This window comes from Nothobranchius furzeri, chromosome 10 (assembly GCF_043380555.1).
Source record: "Nothobranchius furzeri strain GRZ-AD chromosome 10, NfurGRZ-RIMD1, whole genome shotgun sequence".
Lineage (NCBI taxonomy): Eukaryota > Metazoa > Chordata > Actinopteri > Cyprinodontiformes > Nothobranchiidae > Nothobranchius > Nothobranchius furzeri.
Window position 1 is genome coordinate 47068019 of NC_091750.1, and position 22572 is coordinate 47090590.

Sequence of the window (22572 nt, forward strand, 5' to 3'; positions counted from 1 at the left end):
CAAATAGGGCTGGGCAATAAATCGAAAATTTATCATTATCAAAATTTCTGGATCTTACAATATCGTTTTTTTCCTTGTCAATAAATTTGATAATACAAAAATTAAAATATGTGTGCAGGTTGGCGACATTCATGGCTCTTTTAGAAGCTGTACTATCTTTAGTCACGTGAAAACATCAACGAAATACACGTGATAGCCTCGTCTATTCTGTTTCGCATACATGTAGCCATCGTTCATTCATAGCTATTGAGGTTAAATCTTCAATATATCGGGATATTGATTTTAGGCATATCAACGCCCAGCCCTAATCACAAATAATGGGAGTTGCAATTATTTTGGTCCATTCTTCAAATTAATATTCTGTGTTCTCATGTGACATTGCAAGCCCTTGCCCAGACTGTTAGTGAAACAATGTGTTGTAAATAGCTTTCCGCTACCAATGTTTCACATGTTTAACTTTATCTGTGAAACTGAGTCAGTTGCAGCCATTTCTGTGTTAGTTAATGAGGTTGCAGATTTTACCACCTGTTAGTTGAGAGCCCATGTTGTGAATGACTTTCAGCTACCAAACATAGCACACTTTAGCTTTATGCCTGTTCAATTATTGCTGTTTGTGTGTTTGCCTTTGTGGTCTTGAATTAGGATTGAATTTACTGAGGATCACTACCAAAGCTAGAAATCAAGTAGGGACACGGTTTTTGCAGGAAACATATTTTGACATAACACCCATTGATGGGGAAATAACTGGGCTGAGCACAGAGCCTTGTGGAACTCCACGACTAACTTGGCTGTTAGAGGAAAATGCCACAATGACTCTGTATTATAATAACTTGTTAAATGTGATGAATGTGTTGCTGAGATCTCTTCATATCCACTGGTTTATTTTCAGCGTCAGTCACAGTGATGTTTCCGGTTATATGTGTTACAGGCCGGTGATGGCTTTCAGACTGACACACACAGCTGTGCAGCTGTGATCTGCAGAGGAGAGCAGGAGAGGAGGAGGAAACTGCTTGCCTGCAGTGAGTTTTCTCCTGAGAGGATTGGCTCACACCCCTGCACCTCTCCTCCCCCCTTTCTCTCCCAAACCCACCTACAGCCTCTCCAACTCCAAAGCAACAGGCAAGGAAAAGAAAAGAGATCCACTTTTTAAACCCCGAGGACCAGCAGAGGCATCCAAAAGATGGGAAACGTGGCGCTTTTGCAGACGGGTACCTCGGATAATCGAGGAAAGTGATTCTCTCCTCATTTTCTTTGAGGAGGAAACAGAAAAAAGCAGGACGCGCTTTTTAACCACCGCATGAAACGTCAAAAGTTTTCCCTCCGTTACCAAAGCAGGCGCCTCTGAGCCGGAGCTGTGATTTCATGTCCCCGGGTCTCTGCGGAGGGCAGTGAGGGATGCCAGGATGCCCTGTCTGATCTCCCATCTGCTGGTCATCTGGCTCAGCGTCCACAGGCTGGTCTGGTGCTCGGAGCGCGCCTCCGCTCGGGAGCGCTTCAAGGTGGTCATCGCGCCTCTCATCTGCAAGCGGATCTGCCTGAAGGGCCAGTGCCAGGATCGGTGCGAGCAGGGCAACAACACCACGCTGATCGCGGAGAACGGGCAGGGCGCCGACACGCTGATCGGACAGGGCTTCAGGGTCGGTGAGTGAGCCGGTGGCCCCAGAGCCGCGCTGTTCGGGCTTTGTTTGAGAGCAGGCTACCCGTCACGCTCTGTTGGCCCTTTTAACTCTTTAGTGTTGAGTTAAAGTTGGTTTATTACAAAGGAAGTTCACAATAGTCTGGGAAATGAATAATATTTATTTAGCACTTATCACAGAAAAATCACAAGAAAATGAAATTAAAAGACTATGTAGAAACAGATAAACAACAAAGATTATAAGACAGATAACAAGGTCGTAGAAATGAAATTACACAAGATTTAAGCTAAAGTGATTTTTAATCACGGTGGACACAATACCATAATAAGTAAATGTAGAATTAACTTCGTATAGTAGATGAACTGAAGGTTTTCTGACGGATGTTCAGATCTGACCTCATGCTCCCAGTCTGGTCCGGGTCCGGCCCAGTCCATCACAGGTCCGGTGACGGGAGATGAGTGAATGCATCATAGATGTGACACTAAAGTCATGAAAAAACGATCAAAAGTTTAAAAAGTTTTGTTCTAAATATCAGAGGCCTGTGTATTTATAACTTGTGAATTTTATTTTTGGAGTTGAAGGTAGTCCTTTTAAAAAATCTATTTTTTAAGGTTTGAGGTGTTTTGATTCTCATCATCCTAAAAAAAAACCCATAAAAACCTATTGTGGACAAATCAAATATCAATCCTAATGTGAATAATTACTTATTCACACATTAAATCCTGTGAAAATTATTCTAGTAAATAATTTTCTCTGAAATGTAATCATTTCATCTTTGTTCTGTTTGCAGACTTCAAAACTGAAACATTCCTTACTTTCTTACCGGGTTGAATGAGAAAAAGTTCTAATTCCTTGAATGTTTTAATTTGGATCATTTCGCTGATACTCAGAACAACTGTCCAGCTCTAGCTCTGCTCTCTGAGGTGGCTCAGATGAGGTGAGGTGGGTTTTTTCCCTCCACGTTGCACTTTAATTAGTGAGACACGGCTCATTACATGGCTTATAAATGTCCTCCTAAGATCTCTCCCCCCTCTGGTGTCTGGTTGACATAAAGTGGAGCCTTTTCTTTGTGCTGGTATCAGATCAGTTGTGGTGAAACGTGGAGCCTTGCAGTCTACGACCGGACCAAAGTAATAAAAGAAAAGATCCCACTGACTCTTTACTCTCACAGAGGAAAGAGTGAGACTCTAGAAAAGAAGAAAATCCATGAATCTGACTGTTTCCACTGAGACCACGTTGAGTCACCGCCCAGTCTTAGCCTGATTTCCACATAACGCATCACAATTTGGAGCTTCCATGGCCGACAACTCACAAGAGATGGATCAGATTCCCTGAATACCTCATGCTGCCTCACAATCGGTCTGGGTAAAGAAACCGCCGTGCAGTAACCTGTCTCTGGGATTTTACTGTCTGAAAAACGGGGTCCTGGCTGAGTTCAGCATAGAGATGGAGTGTGTGCTGTTCATTGAGGGAGCAGTAAGGCAGCGTGGAAGAGTGGAAATTTCTCTCTGGAGTGAGACTTTTCCATATTTTAGTGGCTGGGATGTCGGCATGGTGAAGCCGAGGCTCAGAATGAGGAAAACCCAACTGGACTTTTCATCACTTTGTGCAGTTGATCTTGTGCTTCGTTGAGCGTGTTTGTTTAAATTCCAGTTTCACAAAAGGATTTAAAGAGTGGATGAAAGGACCAGGGAGGCTAACTCAGGCTCCTGCTTTGAGCAGCTGTAGGATATAACAGTACTGGCAGAAGTCTCTGCTTCCAGGAAAAGAATGCTTTGAATATTTTTGAAACGATAGAGAGAAAAAAAGTTTTATCCAGTTTATGTTTGATGTTATTCTTGTGTCAGATCAGTGGCTTCATGGATGGAAATATAGTGTTTACTTGTTCTGTTTTTTAGGAAAAAGCCATTCTGAAGTCGCTCCCACATAATCCAATGGTAGAGCTGTTTCTATTTCACATCTGATCCTGAAACTAACCCAAGATTACTTGGTGCCAGAATGAAAACAAACAAAAAACCATGAGGTTACAATAAAAAAAGCAACTGCTTACTTTTTAATTCTTGTTGCATTTGCGGTTCTAGGTGTGGGGTCATAGGGTATTGGCACCTGCTGAAATCTGATTGGCCCCCTGAAGTGCCCCTATCCTGTCATGTTGATCAGATTATAGGTGGAAGCAATTCCAAGTCCAAACACTAGTGGTGCTAATGAGATAAATAGGAATTTAAGAAGTGTTGGATGAATACGTTGCCCCTCTATAAATATTGTGGCCCCCTACTCAGAAAAATCCTAGATCCACCTCTGTCTTGTTGTTTTTACAGACGTAAAATAAAGATTCTCGTCTGACAGCTCGTCTCAACTGACCATGAGAGTCACCCGGAGCTAAATCAGGACGCTAGCTGCTAAAATGCTTTATAGAGCTGAGAGGAATGACAAACAGACCAGGATTAGCCGCCATGTGCTCACCAGATTTAGTGCATCTGAAACCCTGTTTGACATATTTAACTTGATAGTCTTCAGCAGAATCAGCAACATGTCAGGTATCTGTGTGTATTCTGGGAATCACTTACTAAGACTGGGAAAAATGTCCGAAAATCCTTTTTACACGTGAGCAGGAAAACAAACATGATGTTTAGGACATTTTCCATGTTCTTCACATGGTATTCATATAAGTCATCAAAGGGCTCTGCAGGGATGGGGGCAGAAACTCTGTAATCATTCGTGTCAGCAGGAGGAGGAGTGCACCTTTTTCACTTCTCATACACAACAGCATTCAGAGAGAAATGGGATTAATAAATCAGGGGAATGGGGATGCAGGCGAGTAACTGGAAGATTTGAAAGCACAAGAAAATCTTAGGGTGCTGATCTTACTGCGGGTTTTCAGCACTGGCTCAAAAACAGAAGGATCATCACTGGATTCATCTTCTGACTTTATAGAAACCAAGAGTTGGTGAAAATTAAGTGTTTTTCCAACAATAGCTTGGCTCAGGACTGTGTTCTTCTTGCCCGTTGCTATCACCTAGGCATCTTATTCATCAGCCTCACTGACAGCAGCTTTTGGCTCCCAGAAGGCTCGGTGAGCCCCGCCTCCTGTTTCAGGAGCATCTTCTCTTTGTCCAGGCTCCAGGTGTCCAAGCTGCTCTGGCCTCGGGTCTTTTACAGACCACAGGAAGTGGCGTTATCGTATCCCAGTCTGGACCGGTCCCCTCTTCAAATGGGCGCTGTGACAAGTAGGAGTGGCTGCTCCGGGATTTCCCCCATGTGGGTTTTATCGTTTTCATACATGTGGAGTAAAGTGATAGTTGTAGGCCTTTGGTTTGCTTTGGTTTTCCTTGGCAGGGGTCAAAGGTCTATGGGAGCGGAGAAGTCAGATAAATACAGTAGATGCGGGGGCTGGTTCTGCTTTCTGTCTGCGTAGGGAGGTGAGTTTATTTTACCTTTCAAAGCTCTCGTCTCTTCCCCACACACACCAATGCCGAACTGTGGAGCAGGCGGTCTAACGCCAGCAACCAGAAACCTCTCATGCCAACCCCAACGAATAAGAATACAAGGATATTTGAGGGATTAACGCTCTAATGAGTCTTTCACATTTTCTTGCACACACCGAACGCCCATTCTGTTGCAGCTTTGTCCGTTTTTTTCTTTCGTGCGAGTTGCACCACAACACCCAGAGCTTAGATTCACTCAGCAGGAGCTTCCTGTGAAATTACACACTTGCGTGTCATCATATTCTTTAAATAAATTGTGCAGTGCAAGCTGGGAAACAAACATTATCACATGAAATTACGTTTGGAAAACAAAGCAGCAATTAGAAGAGTTTTTATTCTGTCATCACTAGTGAAACTGAATGTGTTTGCCTGTGAGTGAGTCTGAGACTTGTGCACTGAACCCAAGTCAAACAAACAGCCCTCTTTGCCATCTTTAACACTCTCCTCCCATTTGTGTAGCCAGGGGGAGGAGGGGGAAGAAATGCAGCAGTTATTTAAAGCCACTGAGAGGAATGCGAGCGCTTGGGACCGCTCTGACGGCGTGCAGGACCCTGTAGCTGCAGTGATTAGCTCAGGTAAACAGAAAAACGCAGGCAGAGACTCAACCCGGCCCCGAGCTCCTCTGCGGAGTGTCTCATGGGAGCAGGCACCTGACAATCTCTGCAGAGCACGGTCAGCACTCCTCTACCTGCCCGGCCTCTGGTCCCGGTGCCGAGGCTGTTAGGTAGTCATTATGTGACATCATCTGCATCGATGCCAAGATTCTGTTTGCTTCTCTTTCCTCATGCATCTCTGCCAGGAGAGGGGAAGAGGGGGCAGGGCCCAGCTGGATCTGTGCCCACCCTAGAGCTATTTTAAAGACATGGCATATTTCCATGAATGAAATCCCAGCGTGCAAGGCAGAGCTGGGTTTGGATTGGGATAATTGCAACCCTGAGTTACCCCATACCTGAAACAGATCTGCTGTTGTCTTGTTTCTTCTGATGTAGCACTTGTGAGAGTTGATGAACGCCTCAGGTGGTGTTTGGATAGCTGAAGCTGAGACCACTGGGGCTTCCTGGAGGCTGATGGAGCTGCTTAGGGGGAGGAGGAGGAGGAATGCGAGTTTGTGTTTGCAAAAGGCAGTGATTATGTCATTTACTGCAACGTGTGGCTCAGATCGAGGACTCAACTTCAGAGGTTGCTCCCGAGTTTGTGTGGTGTGTGGTCACGCACGGCCAAGTGATGGTAGGTGTATTTGGGAATGCGGTTTTCTGCTCCGAAGCTGGTGGCTGAGGGAAGCTCGTCATGTCATGATAGACTTTCTTCTGCTCTCGTTACAACAGCGTGGGATGTGTTCGCCCACTTTGGAAGCCACTTTTGTTCAAGTCATGGAAATAAAATAGAAAAACAACTGTAGTTATAACATTGTGATGAAGGATTGTATTACTTCATCCAGTAAGAGTGAAGCTGTTGGAGAAGCTTTGGGCAGCTTTTAGCAGCTTGTGGGTTGTTATTATGGTTTCTTATTGACCAAACTTTGACCCGCTTCAGTTATTATATTCAGAGCCAAAATCGCTGGAAATATGAGCAGCATTGAGGATTTTATATTCCCTAAAATAGATTTCTAATTTAAGACAATATTAAAATGAGGCTGGCCAGAGGTTTGGCACAACAACAAGGAGGTTTTTGAAAAATCATCCTTTTCCACACCTGTTCAAACATTGCTGCAAACTGCTGTTTGCTTGTTGTATTTTGTTTGTTTTTTCCTGGAAAAAAACTGGAGGAAGTTTCTTGATTTTTTTAAATTTGGGGTTATTTGAGGCCGTGAGCAAAGTAAAAACATCTAATCATCTAAGAACAGCAACACTTCTTTGTCTACTTCTACCAAAGAGAAATTAAAATCTCTTAAAGGCGTGGCCATGTTGGGTTTTTAAACCCAGAGATTACTGCTAAACATAAATCAGCAAAAATAAAAAAATCTAACTGCTCCACAGTTACTATTCTGGATAACATCCCAGTCATTTAAATAGTGGGGGCGGGGCTTCAAACAAATACTGCATCCAGCCACTAGGGGGTGCCTGTTTTGTTTCAGTTTCAGCTTCTGTGAAACTTCTGCATTTTTGTTTTCGGTCAATGGTTAAACATTTTTTTTTAAAAGCACAGGTAAATGTTTTTTATATTATTCAGCTTATGATCATTTTGTTTACATTGTTGTGGTTTTATTTGACAACATTTAATTGTACTATTTGGACATTATCAAGCAATAAAAGGTTGCTGAAGTTGCTTTAACTAACTGAAATGCTAAATAGTTTACAGTCAAGGCTGCTGGATCTTTTCCATGTTTTTATTTAATTTGATGTGATGCTAGACTGAGTTTAAAGACTAGTATAATTGACTGTGTTGTAAATTGTATGTATTTTATTAAGAAATTAAACCCAGGTGGAGTTTAAGAAGAAAACGTATTTGACTGATATTTTTTGTTATAACTAAGAACGTGCATCACATAGATGGAATATTGCAGTAGTGGAAACTCAAATCCCACAGGAATCCCACAACAAGATTGATGTAATGATGAAACATTGACAAAGAGTCAGTACTTTTAGCCCTCTGGTTTGGTTCAGTCATGGATTGAATCATTGTGAAAGTGAAGCCTGATTTACACACTTACCTAAAGGATTATTAGGAACACCACAGTAGTACAGTGTTTTACCCCTTTCACCTTTAGAACTGCCTTAATTCTACGTGGCATTGATTCAACAAGGTGCTGAAAGCGTCCTTTAGAAATGTTGGACCATGTTGATAGGATTGCGTCTTGCAGTTGATGGAGATTTGTGGGATGCACATCCAGGGCACGAAGCTCCCATTCCATCACTTCCCAAAGATTGCTTTACAACTCTCCGCTGCCTGAACAGAAGTTTGAATGTGAAAACCTTTCCGACGCTCCGTGTGCATCTCTCTGTTGTGGAGCTCACTGAGAAGTATAAATCAGGCTTGACTGAGTTGGAAATGTTTTGGTGTGAGAATCTCCCAGAGAGAGAGGGACGTCTAAAGCGACCGTCTCATCCAGGGGTGGACTGGCCTATCTGGTATTCGGGCACTGTCCCGGTGGGCCGCTTACCCAGCTTGGGCCAACACAACCCCCCCCAATTTCTGTCCCAGTCCACCCCTGGCCTCATCTGTTTGGTCGAAGTTGGATGCGTCTGCAGCAGCTTCTGCAAGCTGTGGTTTTCTGGGGCTATAATTTGTTGTTTTTCTGCTGGGAGGGTGCGGCTGTGGCTGGAAGGACAATGTGACGAGGGAGGGGGTTTTGATGCGTCATCTCCAGACAGACAGGAGGTGGGTGGGTGTGTTATCATAGGCCACTCTAAGGGCAACTTTCAGGCTTTTTATGTGTCTCATTTGTTTTATTTTTAATACATTTTTGCTTTTTTTAGCTTTAGAAAAAAAGATGTGTAAAGTTCAAGATCTTATGATGTGTTTGTTTTCCAAGTCAATAATACAAAATGAGAAAACTGTCGAGTCCGCCTCCATGCGCTCTCATGGACATACATGGTGTATTTTTAAGTGTCCTACTCAGCAGCTGGGGAATGTGTAGAATGCTTTTCTCTGAAAAAATACAAGTACTCACAATTATGCACATTTTTCCAGATTTCACATCCTTCCTAAATGCTTAACCCTCTCAGGCTCAAAATAAGTTTTGATAAAAGGACAAACAACTAAGTCCTTCAGGGGCACTTCTGAGTTAAAAAATGCTCATGAAATGCGTATGTGGAGTAACCAGGTAGGTTTTAACGTTGCAAATCTGCAACGCCTGCCTCCATAGGGTTGACCATGCTTTTACTTTGTCCTACAAAAATGTTTCCTTTCCTTTTTAATGCTGTGAGCAGATCCGGCCTTAGAAGAAACTGTTCTCATAATGTCATGAGAAACCCTGCCGATAAGACTGAGAACAAACAGACTCCCTTCATTCTGTCTCTTTATCCGAGTCACTTCTATGGGAAATCCAAGGCCCGGATCACACCTGCAGGTTGGAATTCAGTAAATGAGGTCTGACAGAAAAAACATGATCACTGAGTTAGCCAAGCCTAACTGAATCATAGTTAGAAAAATAGCTTTGGCTGGTAATCAAATGGTTCATTACAGCAGAGAAAAGTTAGTTTGTCCAACATGTTTCAGGAGAGAAAGGAGAGAAAAGGTGAAACAGCTCTTGTGGGGGTACAATGTGGGTAGGTCATCATCATCTGAATATTAACGACTCTGTAGTGCTCTGACTTTGAAAATTGCTATACTGATACAAGCCATTGCCATTTAATATAGTATCTGGTTAGTACAGGTTAGTATCTAGATAGTAATGGTTAGTAAAAGTTACTGTTGCCCACTAATATAAGTTAGAATCTGGTTAGTACAATTTAGTATGCAGTTAGCACACATTTGTATCTAGTTGTATATGTTAATACAAGATGCTTTATAGTTAGTTCAATTTAGTATCTGGTTATTACAATTTAGTGTCTGGTTAATGCAAGTTGGTGTCTGGTTAGTACACATTAGTATCTTGTTAGTACACATTAGTATCTGGTTTAAACAAGTTAGTATCTAGTGTGTACAGTTAGAGTCTGATTATTACAAGTTAGTATCTAGTTAGTATAAATGTTAATGTCTGTGAGCACAAGTTTGTATCTAGTTATAACAAGTAAATAATTTAATGCAAGTTATTTTCTAGTTATTTCAAGTTAGTATCTGGTTAATACAAGTTAGTGTATGGTAAGTATAAGTTAGTATTTGGTTAGTACAAGTTAGTAACTAGCTAGCACAGTTTGTATTTAGTTATTACAAGTTATTATCTGGTTAGGACAAGTTAGTATCTACTTAGTAAAAGTTTGTATCTAGTTATTACAAGTTACTGTTGCCCACAGATTAAGTTAGTATTTTGGTTTATACAAGGTAGTATCTGGTTACTACAAGTTAAAATCTGATTAATAAATAACAATGTCTGGTTAAACAGGTTAGTATCTGGACAGTACAAGCCCCTATTGCCCACTGGTTAGTATCTGGTGTTTATGAGGACTTTCTTGTCTAAATCCTTTCCCTTGAGCTCTTCTAACACATTTAAATTCTGGAATTTTCCCATCATCCTCTTCTTCATCTCTTGAGTAAAACGTGGAAAACAATGTTGATGAATACCTAACCGCTTCACATCCACTCCTCTCTTTATGCCTGACACTTGTTTAGACCACCTAATAACTCAAAGGCACGTTTGATTTTTTTAATAACACACCACCTCTAGACAGAGGAATGTGTCAGATCTAAAAGGTGTGGCACAAAAACAGAGACCCTAACTGAGGAGAGTCTCTGAGGGATTAGAGGATAATAAATGCCACAAAAAAACCTTCAAGGTGATGGTTTCATGGGAGAGGGTGTAAAATACTTCTGATCTCAGCGTTTGAGCTTTCTGCTCTTTTCAGTATATAATGTGGCGCAGTCAGCTAACCGCAGCGGCTCTCCAGGAGACGATACACCCTGCAGTTAATAGCACATGCAGACAAACCCGCCCACTCGCAGAAAGGATCTGCCAAAAACATTAGCCTGCGCTCAGCCAGTGTGACTCAGGCTCAAATAACCGGAGTAGAAGTGAGGGTGAGGACTCACCGTAGGTGAGGATGGCGTTGCTATTACTCAGTTCTCCTGCAGCTCTGAAGACACAGTGACAGTACTTTATTTCAGAAGGATGTATAACACATCCTTTTATGATTAAGGATTTTCTGTCTTTAAATGGAAACATTAACTTAATTATTGAGGTAAAATGTAAGAAATGTATAAGAAAAAAGCGGCTATGACATCACATCAGCTCTATGTTAGTGATTTTATTCTGAAAGTTCTGACAGAAAGTGAAGTTGCTGTTGCTTTAGAGCTTTTCTATTATCGTTGTTGCTAAGTAGAAGTTCTCGGCCTGCCGTGTTGACTTTTACTGAAGCTTCGTTAAATGAATTTTCATCCATTTATTTATCAGACCCTTAATTGTTTTACAGCTTTTATTTGGTTCTTGTTGACTGGTAAATAGCTGAAATTAGCAAGGATTACAGGAGCTGCATCTCTGACCAGTAGATCATTGTGCAACATTGGTCTATTTCCCCCTTCACCAAGCCCACGCTGCCTCCACCCAGACAATTCTGCTCCAGAGTATGAAACTTGATTCTTGTCCTTTCTGTGTTCATTAGTTTAACAGAAGCTACGTCAGAGTCTCACACAGACACTTTCCCAGCCTGATGGAGCCCGAGTCCAGAGTCTGCCTGCTGTATGTCATCTCCTTCGTCTCTGTTGGTTTAGATTGTGTAATAACATTTGGAAAGAGGTGCCTTTGGACTCCCAAGCTCTCTTTCCAGCACTCCTCACTCTGAATCCAGACTGATGAGCTTAGACCCTGAACCATGGAAACCAGAGCTCTTATATCACAGAAAGTAGTCTGTCTTCAGTCAGCCTTATCCTGATGGTGGTGAGTTAAATACTGCTTCTGAGTTAACTGATTTATCTGTTTTACACCCAGAATTAGACTCTTCTCTGGTACTTGATGTTTCACTGAGGTTCCTTTAATTTTTTTTGCCAGACTTTCACTATGTGAGGATGTCCCCGCTGTGTGTAGGGTGATCTAGTCTCCTAATTACGCCACAGCCCAGACTCCTCAGCAGGCCACACCTAATTACTTCCATGTGTCCACACTTGGCTCTCCAGGAGAAAGAGGCCTCCTCCTCCATGACTGCTTTGATGAAAACGAGGTTTTAATATGCAAAAGTGAAAAGGAGGGCTGATGTCAGGGAGAGGATGGAAAAGCAGTTGTGGTCTTGGATCAGACTTCAATGAAAAGTCAATTATAGTTCAGTCTGACGAAGGAAATATAAAAGAAAAATGCTAAAAGAGGAAACATCTTTCTATATTAAAGCCAATAAACGATTAAGTACGGACTCAACACTTTTGATAAAATGTTGAAAAAAACTTAATGGAGACAGCAATAAGTGCAGGAAAATTGTTTTCTCCATAAAACATGATGCAAGGACTTATTTACAGTGTTGTGCTGAGCTAAAGCACAAGCCGATCACAGACCGGTGGTCAAAGGTCAGCGTGGATAAGAGTTTGTTGGGTAATGAAGACAAAATATCCCATGAATGTTTAATAAGTTTAAATAATGAACTTAGCATCAGGACGACAATGATTAAAGTGCCTAATAATATAGTAAACTGTTGATTTTTGTGTGTGTAATATATTCTACAGTGTGTGAGCCTCAGTCTTGTTACAGGGAGGCTAAAAAGTATTCAGCCGCCTCCGATTGTACGAGTTGTCACTTAAGCAGATGAGGTCTGTAATTTTCATTATAGGGACACTTCAACTGTGAGAGACAGAATGTAAAAAAATCACCTGGGAGGACTTTTAATTAACTCATTTGCACCTTAATCCTGAGCTGGCTCATGTAGAAACGATGATGCGAGCTACATCTGGTGAGATAAAGGAAGTAGCTACAGCAGCGGAGTGGCCTGGTGGTGTGAGTGTATGCCAGTGGTCCGCAAATGGCGGCCCGCGGGCCACGTCCGGCCCGCGAGCCCTCTCTTTGTGGCCCCCAAAGCCCGCGTGCACCCCCCACTCCCGACGGCCGACCGGGAGGTTTAGGATAGAGCTGAGGAAAATAATCAAATAATCAATGCATGAGATGCGGGCATAAATGGTTTTGCATCATAGAAGAGTACCATAATCAGTTATAGTGGAATGTAGTTGTGTTATTTTAACGGCGGCACCAGCGCAGCATCCACATCTGTCAGAGCGGTGTTCTCTACATTTACCTGGTAGGAAACTTTGATCTGCCTTTATGTGGTTCTGCAGGGCTGAGCGCTGGAGTTATAACCTGAGACCGAACCAGAATCGAATCAGCCCGACCGGTTCTGTTAGATTTGGGCCGTAAATTATGTTAATTGAACGGGTTGTCGCGCGGCGCGCTCCGCTCGCTCAATCAGCGACTGAGACAGAGAGAGCGGGAGATTGTCTACTCACACAAGAGAGAGGATCGGAGGACGCTCTTCCAAACATGCATTATTATTTTCATAATTTCATTATTGTTTCTCCTGGAAGCGCTCAGTCAGACCGAGTGCTGTGATGTCAGGAGGTCCGGTCTTGGGGAGGGAGCGGGGTGATTGACGGCAGCTGCAGCGTAATCATCTGTCTCTTTTATTTAGGGACACAGAGAAGTTAAAAGGAGAGAGAAATAAAAGATAGAAATTCTTGTTCCACTTTATTCTTTTGTTTCATGATGATAAACTGATGTTAAATTCAGCTGGAAGAGAAACTGGGAGGACGCTTTGGTTCATTTTAAGTTACAGGAGATCTTGTTTCCTATCTGCTCCTCCAGAGACAGCATGGACATGAGGGTTACATGGTGAGGGTCACACAGGACAGGTTAGTGCAGTCACACAGCCCAGCTGGAGGGGGACAGGTGTTGTCCTTCTTTATATTGCAAGCTTGTGTGTTATGTGCATTACAGCCAGTGATCCAAGCAGCAGCAGCAGCACCCCATCCCCCCCAGCCCTCTTGCTTCTGGGTCTTTTTTGTGTGTGGCCCTCGGACCATTATAATTGAGGACCCCTGGTGTATGCCCTGAGACTGGGAGATCATGGTTCAAACCCACGGTCTAGTCATACTTTAAAAATGGGACCCAAGGCCTCTCTACTTGACACTCAGCATTAAGGGGTTCAATTGGGGATTAAAAGGTTCCCGAGTGCATCTGTGTCTGCAGCTCGCAGCTCCCCCAGGGATGGGTCAAATGCGGAGAACACATTTCACCAGTGTGTGATGACTAATGGGGCTTTACATTAGAGCACAATCTGTCTGTTTGCATTCTCAACCTGAAATAAAATTTTAAAAAAAATTACACTGATTTATTCAATTAATTTATGCTTTTAACAGACAAATGTTTAAAGGGGATAAAGATTGCAGTTTAGCAGCAATCTAAACACTGTTTTGAATCTCTAAGAAGCATAAGAAATGAACTTATGGGTTTCATCGGTCCCAGGAGCCCTGATGCAGGCCGTGCTAAACCCCTTAAATCAGCCCTGCTGTGAAAAGGAGCAGGGTTCAGCCAGCCATGGGGCATTTCTGCTTGGGCTACAGAAGCGCCTTAATGGGGGTTACTGTAGCTTTTCACTAACCAATCAGAATGGGAATCCAAATACGTTATTTTCCCTGCTATGTTTATCAAAGAAACCGTCTACACTAATAGATCGTGTCGCACCGCCATGGGTAAATTAAAGCTGCCACACCTGTAGAATACATTTTTGTTGATTTTTTTTAAGATATTGTAATGACTCCAACCAGGGCCAGATTAACACTTTGTTGTACCCTGGGCAACAGCATTAAAGGGCCCCATCATCACGACCCAAGGATCACCATAATATGGTCACATACAGATTATTTTACTGTAATATGCAGTAAATATACTCAATACTTGAATGCCTGACATCACATCACCCGCTCAGGGTAACCTTTGACCCACCTCGTGTGGACTGACCAGTACTTTGAGATTTATCACCTTGTAAAACTTAGTAATTAGCATGACTACAAACTAGAAATCGGCACGTCGCATATGTGACGTCACCACATAATCTCCTCTCCCCAAAGTAGCTGCTACTTACCACGTGACCAGATTTATGGTGGTTCATTTCTCCTGTGGGAAGTCTGCTGAACTTACAGCCTTTTTCCCTCAGTTTTCTCCGTGTCTGTTTCGATGACGTCACTTTCGTGAAGCGCATTTGTAGTCCTGAACTTATTTTCACACAAAACCTAAAATACCCCCCGATTCGAAAATAAACACGTTCTTGGTGTCAAAATGTGTCTTTAAAATTCATGGACATCATATGTGAAGTTCACGGCACAAAACAAGCAGAATTAAAAAAAAGTGGTTTTAGCCCCATTGACTTGCATTCATTTTTTCGTTCTTCCAGGGACCCGTGGTGTGGAAGTAGGTGGGTGTGACTTAGGCTCCCTATATGCTAATGGATTGCTTGCTAATTGGTTGGTTTAAACCAGAAGACCTCAGACACTGGAGACTTTAGATTGGGGGTGATTCAAACTCGGGCCAAGATGGCGTTGGTGTAACATCTTAATTTCTGAGCTCCACTGACCAACTACTTTTTGATGAACTCGGTTAACTGAAGTTTTTCCAAAGTGTCCTAGAAAACAACTTAGTTGACAGCTTTAAGGTATTTGACTATTTTTGTGAAATAAAATCTTACGTTTGTGCTTTTTTTTCTCTCTTTTTTTTCAACGTGAAAATCTACTCCGTCGACCCACGCTTGCTCCCTCGTGGCTGAAAATGGAAGATAGAGGTAATATTCGGGATGTGAGGCACACATATGCCAGAAAATGCTTGGAACCATCTCTCTCTCAGAATGAACCAGCTCTTACTCCACTCCCCGAAACTCCAGACAACCGTCCGACTAAAAAGTCAAAACCAAATCTCAAAACCCTCGAAGCTCCGCCAGATATGATGTCTGTGATGTTACGTATTGAAAAGATGCAAGAGGAAAGCCTTGGCAGATTGGTGCACGTGGAGTCAGCTGTTAAAGAGAACAGCATTTCTGCCAAAAGTTTGGTTAATGCTATGTAATCTTTGGCCAGAAATCTCAGTAATCTAGCGGAAAAGGTGAAATCTATTGACTTAAAAGTTGCTGCTTTGGAAAAGGAGAATGCTATCCTCCGTGGAAAGTTTGAAGAAGTTGATACATATAAAAGGAGATGGAATCTCAGAGTGGCTGGAGTGGAGGAGCGCAGCGGTGAGAATGTGAAGCAGCTAATTATTGACTTCTTCAGTAAAGTTTCCCCGGATATAGCAGACAAGCTTCCTATGTCTGTTGACGTCATGCACAGATTGGGTCCACGGTCAGATAAAGATAAATCTTCTCGTCGCATCATCGTACAGTTCATCTCTCGATCACACCGAGACATAATCTGGAGGGATGCTCGAAATGCTGCTGTGCTCAAGCAGAAGAAAGTCCGGATTTTAGAAGACCTATCTCAGAGTGTGAAGGAAGCGAGGAACAAACTGTGGCCCCTGGTGGAGCGAGCGAGGAAAGATGGAAAAAGTGCAGGCTTCAGAGGAGCCTTTGCCATTATTGATGGCAAGAGAGTATCTGTTAATAACATGTGAGTTTCGTTTTGAAGGTTGGATACTTTGCTGTCTCTTATTTTAAATTATTTTGAAATGGATCTAAGGAACAAAAAATATTAGAAAAATAAAAAAAAAGAGGACAAAAAATAAAATAAAATTGATGTTCTACTTCAGTACTCTTGTCATTTTTTTCAACGGCGCTCAATCTTTTTTTTCTGTCACTGTTTTGGAAGAATTCTGGGTGTTTTAAGTAAATTTCTTCTACACTCCTTTTTCTTAATTCTATTGTTGTTGCTTTTTCATGTCTTTGTTTTTGTTCTCAGTTAATGTTCGGGGCCTTAGAAATAATGTTAAAAGGAAAGCTCTGTTCTTGTTTACAAAGAAGCACAAATTTGACTTTATTTCTTACAGGAATGCCACTCTCTCAACTCTGATGTTAACTTTTGGAAATCTCAGTGGGGAAATAATGTATGGTTTACTCATGGTTCGGATCGATCAGCTGGTGTTGGAATCCTTAAAAATAGATTTGATGGGGATGTTTTAAATGCTGACCTTGATTCTTTAGGCCATTACTGTTTACTTGTTGTTTCAGTTAATCGGACCACCTTGCTACTTATTAATATATATGAAGAATATAATTCTTACTGTGAATCTACAACTTTTCTTCAGGCTTTGGAATCCAAAATATTGTATTGGCTTCAGAAATATCCAACAGCTGGAATTATCTTAGGAGGAGACTTTAATTTGACAGTAAATAAAAGAATAGACAGATGGCCACCTAAAAACACGCCATCTCCTCACCCTTGTCTACTGGTCCTTATGGATAAATTTAATCTTGTGGATATGTGGCGAAAACAAAACCCTGAATCTTGTGTGTATACATGGTCAAATAAAGACTGTTCTAGGAGGTCTAGGATTGTCAGAACACCTGCTTGAGACAGCTGTGTTAATTACAATCTGCCAGAATGACTCGCCACCTTCAGATTTCTCCAACATCGTTTGCCTTTGTCTGTCTCTGTGTGCTGCGTGCACGGCTGCTTCTGCATTTTTCTGGAAACTGAAATTCACTTAAATGGATCTCGTCAGCTGGTCTCAACGCAATTGATAAAAAATTTTCAACGATGAGAACGGAAGAAGGGGCTCCCGGATGCGCCGCCGGGACAGACCCAGTTGGACACATCATGGACTCCTGGAAACAGTGGAACTTGATCTGTCTTTCTCAGCTGTCTGTGGAGGACTCTGAAGACATGTGGATATTCGTGGTGTTGGTGTCAGGTTTCCTGCTCATTGGCCTTGGAGGCTACCTGGCTTACCGGAAAATCAACGAGCTGTCGAGGAATATTGGCCTGATCCCAGAGCTCACAGATGGTTTGCACCGCGCTGTGAATTCACAGACTCAAATAATTGTCGAGATGAATCGTAAGCTTGGGACTTTGGTGGAGATTCATTCTTTGGCACAAAAGATGGATGTCATCAAGGAGAGAGTGGACGAATCAGAACGGATTGGGATAGATTAACATCCATTATTGAGATTCTGAGAGGTTGAGGACCAACAAACTGTAAGACAGAGAGGAAATTATCTCTGTCTGGCCCCCAAACAATTTCTAATCAGAATCTGGCGTCCTTGAGCCTGCGAGGCTCCAACAAAAACTCCCCCCTCAGAAGATATGTGGAATGTGCCGTCGCTATGGCAACTCAACTCTGTCTCCTTTCCCAGCCTGGGCGGGACTGCAGGAAGGCCGCTGAAGCGTCCAGGGTCACTGCAACCCTCCAACCCTCAATGCTTCTCCCCCATCCACACTGAGGTGACATGCGCTGCTTCATCGTGGCTGCAGGAACTGAAGTGGGGATAACCCCAACCCACCACCCCACCTAGTGGACACTTATGTTGTGTTGTCTGAAGTCTGTTGCATATCCGTCTGAGGTGTTTTTTTTTTTGCAGAGCAAAGCTGCTCTTCTGGTGGGAGGGTAACTCTGAAGAGCCTTTTTTTCCCTCCACCTGAACCAATCCTCATGTAACCCTCTCATCTCTATTAAGGCAGCGCGACTTAGGGTTGCGAATGACCACAGTCACCAATTCTTGTCATGTGTCTTGCCCATGTATGTCTGATCTCTGAATTGTGTGTTGTGAAACTCTAATTTCCCTCTGGGATTAATAAAGTATCTTTGATTTGATTGATTGATTTATTTCAATGATCCGACTCATGAGATTCTGGACTACCAAACTCCCCGACTAACGTCGACTCAGTAAGTCATCTCTTTCCTACTCTGGAGTATCCGCTCAGCCCTCCTTCTGGTCCGGTCCGGTGGTCACTCCTAGATCAAACCGCGTGCCTGTTTATTCCCGACGCTCGCTCCTCCAGGTCTGGGTCATTCAAACACGCTACAGCCGAACTCCCTGGTCTCTCAGTTCACCTACCTATCGTAACAGAAATATTAGGTAAGTTGAACGAAACTGCCAAAAATAATGATTACACATGTCTACAACACTATTGGATACTCATACAGGTTATCAGCAAAAAATATTGATTTAGGCCAGGGCTATTCAATTCCGGTCCTGGAGGGCCAGTGTCCAGCACGTTTTGGTTTTAACTCTTTAACTCTGCTTCACACCTGATTTCAATCAGCAGGTGATTAACAGGCTTCTGCAGAGCATGAGGAGCTGCTGCACAGGGGTTTCCACCACTGAATCAAGCGTGTTGGACCAGAGAAACCACTGAATACTGGCCCCCGAGGCCCAGAACTCAATAGCCCTGATTTAGGTGTTACTCGCTCTCTAAAATCTGTTCTTTAGTATTAAGTAGAGGCAAGCCAACTCTGATTGCCTCTCCTTGTTCCTGTTAAAAGTCAAGCTGCAATGTTCCAAACCTTCTGAAGATGGTGTAAGAAAGGCCGATCAATACATACAGTATCACTAGGTGATGTGATAAAAGCAGGGATTACCTTCTCAAAATCCTAATACAGGATTTGACCTTGGTTAAAAAGACGAAGTTGAAAGACTCAACCACTGAGCTGTTGGTTTATCTAGTTTGACAGAAATGTCCATAATTACCCCCGGATTTCTGACGGAGGGCCGGGTGAATGAAATCAAGACAAGATGCTGTCTTCTTAAGTTTCCATTGCACAATTATAAGCCTTGTCACTGTTGTTAGTTTCACATTATCCCAATAGATGCGTTCTGCAGGAAGGCCGCACCAAAAGGTTGTTTGTGCTCGCTAACAACCATAGAAATCTGTGTTAATAATTATCTTACAAAACTGGCAGAGATCAGTATTTGCATAAACCACAGTGCTTCAGCCCTGCTCAAATTAGCCATTTGCTTGTCATTCAGGTCAGAACTGATCTCTAATCTAGTTATTTTCATCACTTTCCTGCATTCTTTCTTTATCTCTTTCCTTTGACTGTTCTATTGTGGAACTTTCAAAAGCACTGCCCTTAAATAAACACAATAGGAGATGCAGTAAAACTCCAGTGAATGGTTTTTATACCACAGACGTCCCTGGATCCTGCAGGCTTCCCACAGTCTGGAGATTTTTCCCACATGTCAGAGGGAAGCTGTAACACAGATCAATGACTTCACCTGCTTTCTCCCAGCTGAGGAGACTTCATAGCTTGTCAGACTAAAGTGAATGCTTTCACATGTATATATATCGCTTTTCAACCCATATCACTTAATATTGAGCATTAATAAAAATGCTGAAAATTCCTCAGTCCACTTCTGCTAAACAAATAATACCTATAACTCCTCTCTGTGTTCCTTGTTTTTCTGTAGTGGTGTGTCCCCTGACGTGCATGAACGGAGGGGTGTGCAGCTCCAGGAAGACCTGCTTGTGCCCTCCCGGCTTCACCGGTCGGCTCTGCCAGTTTCCACTGCAGCAAGCTCAGGCAGCACACGGCAACAGGCAGCCGGTGTACCTCACTCACGTGAAGCCCGACGGCCAAAAGCTCGTGGAACAGTCGGCCATCGGACGCACTCAGCTCACGCAAACACACTCCATTTTCACCCTGCCATTGTCGCAGGCTGGGCACTCGTCAGAAGGTAAACGCCGTTCACTTCAACACGTCTAAGTCTGGGCCTTGGTTCACATTATTCCTTCTTTGTTTTAAACTTTCAGTGCAGATTAATGTACGTGTTCACCACGCACCGGAAACCTCAGTCGTCATCCAACCTCTCGACCAGTCAGACGCCTCCAAGCCTCCTCACAAGACGGGGCCATGGCAAATCCCGTCGAGACACAAACCAAAGGGGCGTTGCTTCCAGGAGACCACGCCCAAACAGGCTGTGAGTCCAACCACATCCTGTGGTCAGCCGGGGACGTCTGTGTCATGTGTTGTTTTTTTTCCTTGTTTTTAGTGTGACAGCACCCCACTTCCTGTTCTGACCAACCAGGAGGATTGCTGTGGCAGTGTGGGAAACTCATGGGGACAAAACAAGTGTTATCAGTGCCCCAAATTACCAAGTGAGTTCCACTCTTTCTCCAGAGATGGATCATGGACTCAAATGGCTCCAGGTCCAAATTTGTAGGCATCAAACGCTCTTTCTTTTCCTGCATAGCAGAGTTAATGCAGCATGTTTTGGTGACATTTTCATCCATGTGCGTTCCATGGATAAAATTATTGTTTATCGAGCCAAAAAATGTGAACCGTGCTTTCCCCTTCCTGAGATTATAGCTCTGGATTAAAATGATTGTTTTATAGTCCCATAAAAATAGTTTCAAAGCGTGCATGAAGGTACACTTGGGAACGGTGTGAAGATGTTTGTGAGGAGAAAACAGAGGGAGGAATTGTGGGAATCACACACACACACACACACACACACACACACACACACACACACACACACACACACACACACACACACACACACACACACACACACGCGCGTGCAAACACACACACACACACACACACACACACACACACAGAAAAGGAGAAAGTGGAAAATAACCCTCTGATTGGGCCCGTCTCTGCGCGCCTGCCCAGCGCAGGACTGTCATCGCCCCGCTGAAGATCGAATTTCAAGAAAATCTTGGCTGCTCAGGTTTTTCCATTCCACTATTATTTTCCTTCTCTCAGTTCTGGCTCAGACAAAGTGGCCTTTGACTAAACCTGATACTGTACGTCTGGCTGGTCTGGATGACTGGGTTCTTTCTCATCGAGATGTCAGCTCTGTTACACGTGGGCTCATTGTTAAAATCCTCCTTTTTCATGAAAACAGTGAAGATACGCTACGAGCTTGCCTCTATTTCATCTAGTCATTAAGTGTGGTGGTGTTCCCACAGCTCGGTTCCATCTCTCATGGAAAACAAAACCATTTCCTGTTTTAGGGGCGAAGAAGAAAGCAAAGACAGGATTTTATGACATGAAAGCTCGTGAAATACTATTTTAGTCTGTTTTTACGAGCTAACCATCATCAAAAACGTCTTTAAAAACATCTAAAGGACAAGAACACTGCAAAAATGGATTCTAAAGAAAGGAATATTATGTATAACTTTAGTCTAAAAATTAAAAAATGTTTTTTTTTATTTACAGCACTATTTGAAGTAAGGTAAATACTCACTTATGATCCAATTTTCTTGTTTTGAGTAGAAAACATCTATTGGAGAAAGCAAGCATTGCTTGGCTAGAAGTCTAAAAACTAGCAAATAAATCTAACATCAGATTCTCTTCAAAACAAGAAAATGTGATCACATTTAGAAATATTTATATTATTTCAAGTGTTTTTGCGTTATTAAACATTTTTTTAGACTAAAAACAAGATAAAATGCCTAAAACTGAGACTTTTTTTAGTTCTTTAAAATCAGTTTTTGCATTGAAAACATGAAATGAGCTCAGGCTGCCTGAAATAAATGACGAAAGGACACGCACGTGTCACAGTAGGCAGAAAAATTCAACATGATGAAAGTTTTTCACTAGTAAATTCCAGAAAACTCAGTAAATCCGATAGATTTTACAGTATTCTTGTGTTCATAACATCTTATTTTCAGGTTTCCCCCAAAGGTGTTTTTAACATAATTTTATTATTTGTGGAGCGCAAATCAGCCGCTCTTTTCTCCTCTGAGGTGTGCCAAACATGCCTCTAGGAAGATATCATGTTAATAAAGGGTGTGGTAATAATTTATTAAATTAAAACAGGAACCGGATTCTATGTTTGGGCCAACTTTACATCCGTTTCATTTGCACAGGAAGTGAAGAAGCAAACTGAGTAAAAAGTTTGGGGTGCATCAGTGGCATCAAACCTTACTGACATTAAAGGGACAATTTGCAACTTTTTCATCTTTTTAAATAATTTTCTTGAGCCCGTATGTGCTAAAATGACCCTTTA

The 22572-nt window shown here is 42.5% G+C and overlaps 1 protein-coding gene across 4 annotated transcripts in view; it reads left to right on the forward strand.

Moving 5' to 3' along the window:
* Positions 1 to 1182: 1182 nt before the first annotated feature.
* The window catches only part of ltbp3 (latent transforming growth factor beta binding protein 3), a 46159-nt gene continuing 24769 nt past the window's right edge, over positions 1183 to 22572 (forward strand). For 3 of the 4 annotated variants that reach the window (XM_015960851.3, XM_015960852.3, XM_015960853.3), the window contains exons 1-4: positions 1183 to 1641; positions 20020 to 20286; positions 20363 to 20529; positions 20602 to 20707. In XM_015960851.3, coding sequence (XP_015816337.1) covers positions 1404 to 1641; positions 20020 to 20286; positions 20363 to 20529; positions 20602 to 20707 — 778 coding nt within the window. In that variant the 5' untranslated portion in view covers positions 1183 to 1403. Of the gene's footprint in view, positions 1642 to 11456; positions 11595 to 20019; positions 20287 to 20362; positions 20530 to 20601; positions 20708 to 22572 lie in introns of those variants that run through there. The other variant, XM_015960855.3, reaches the window with a different exon arrangement.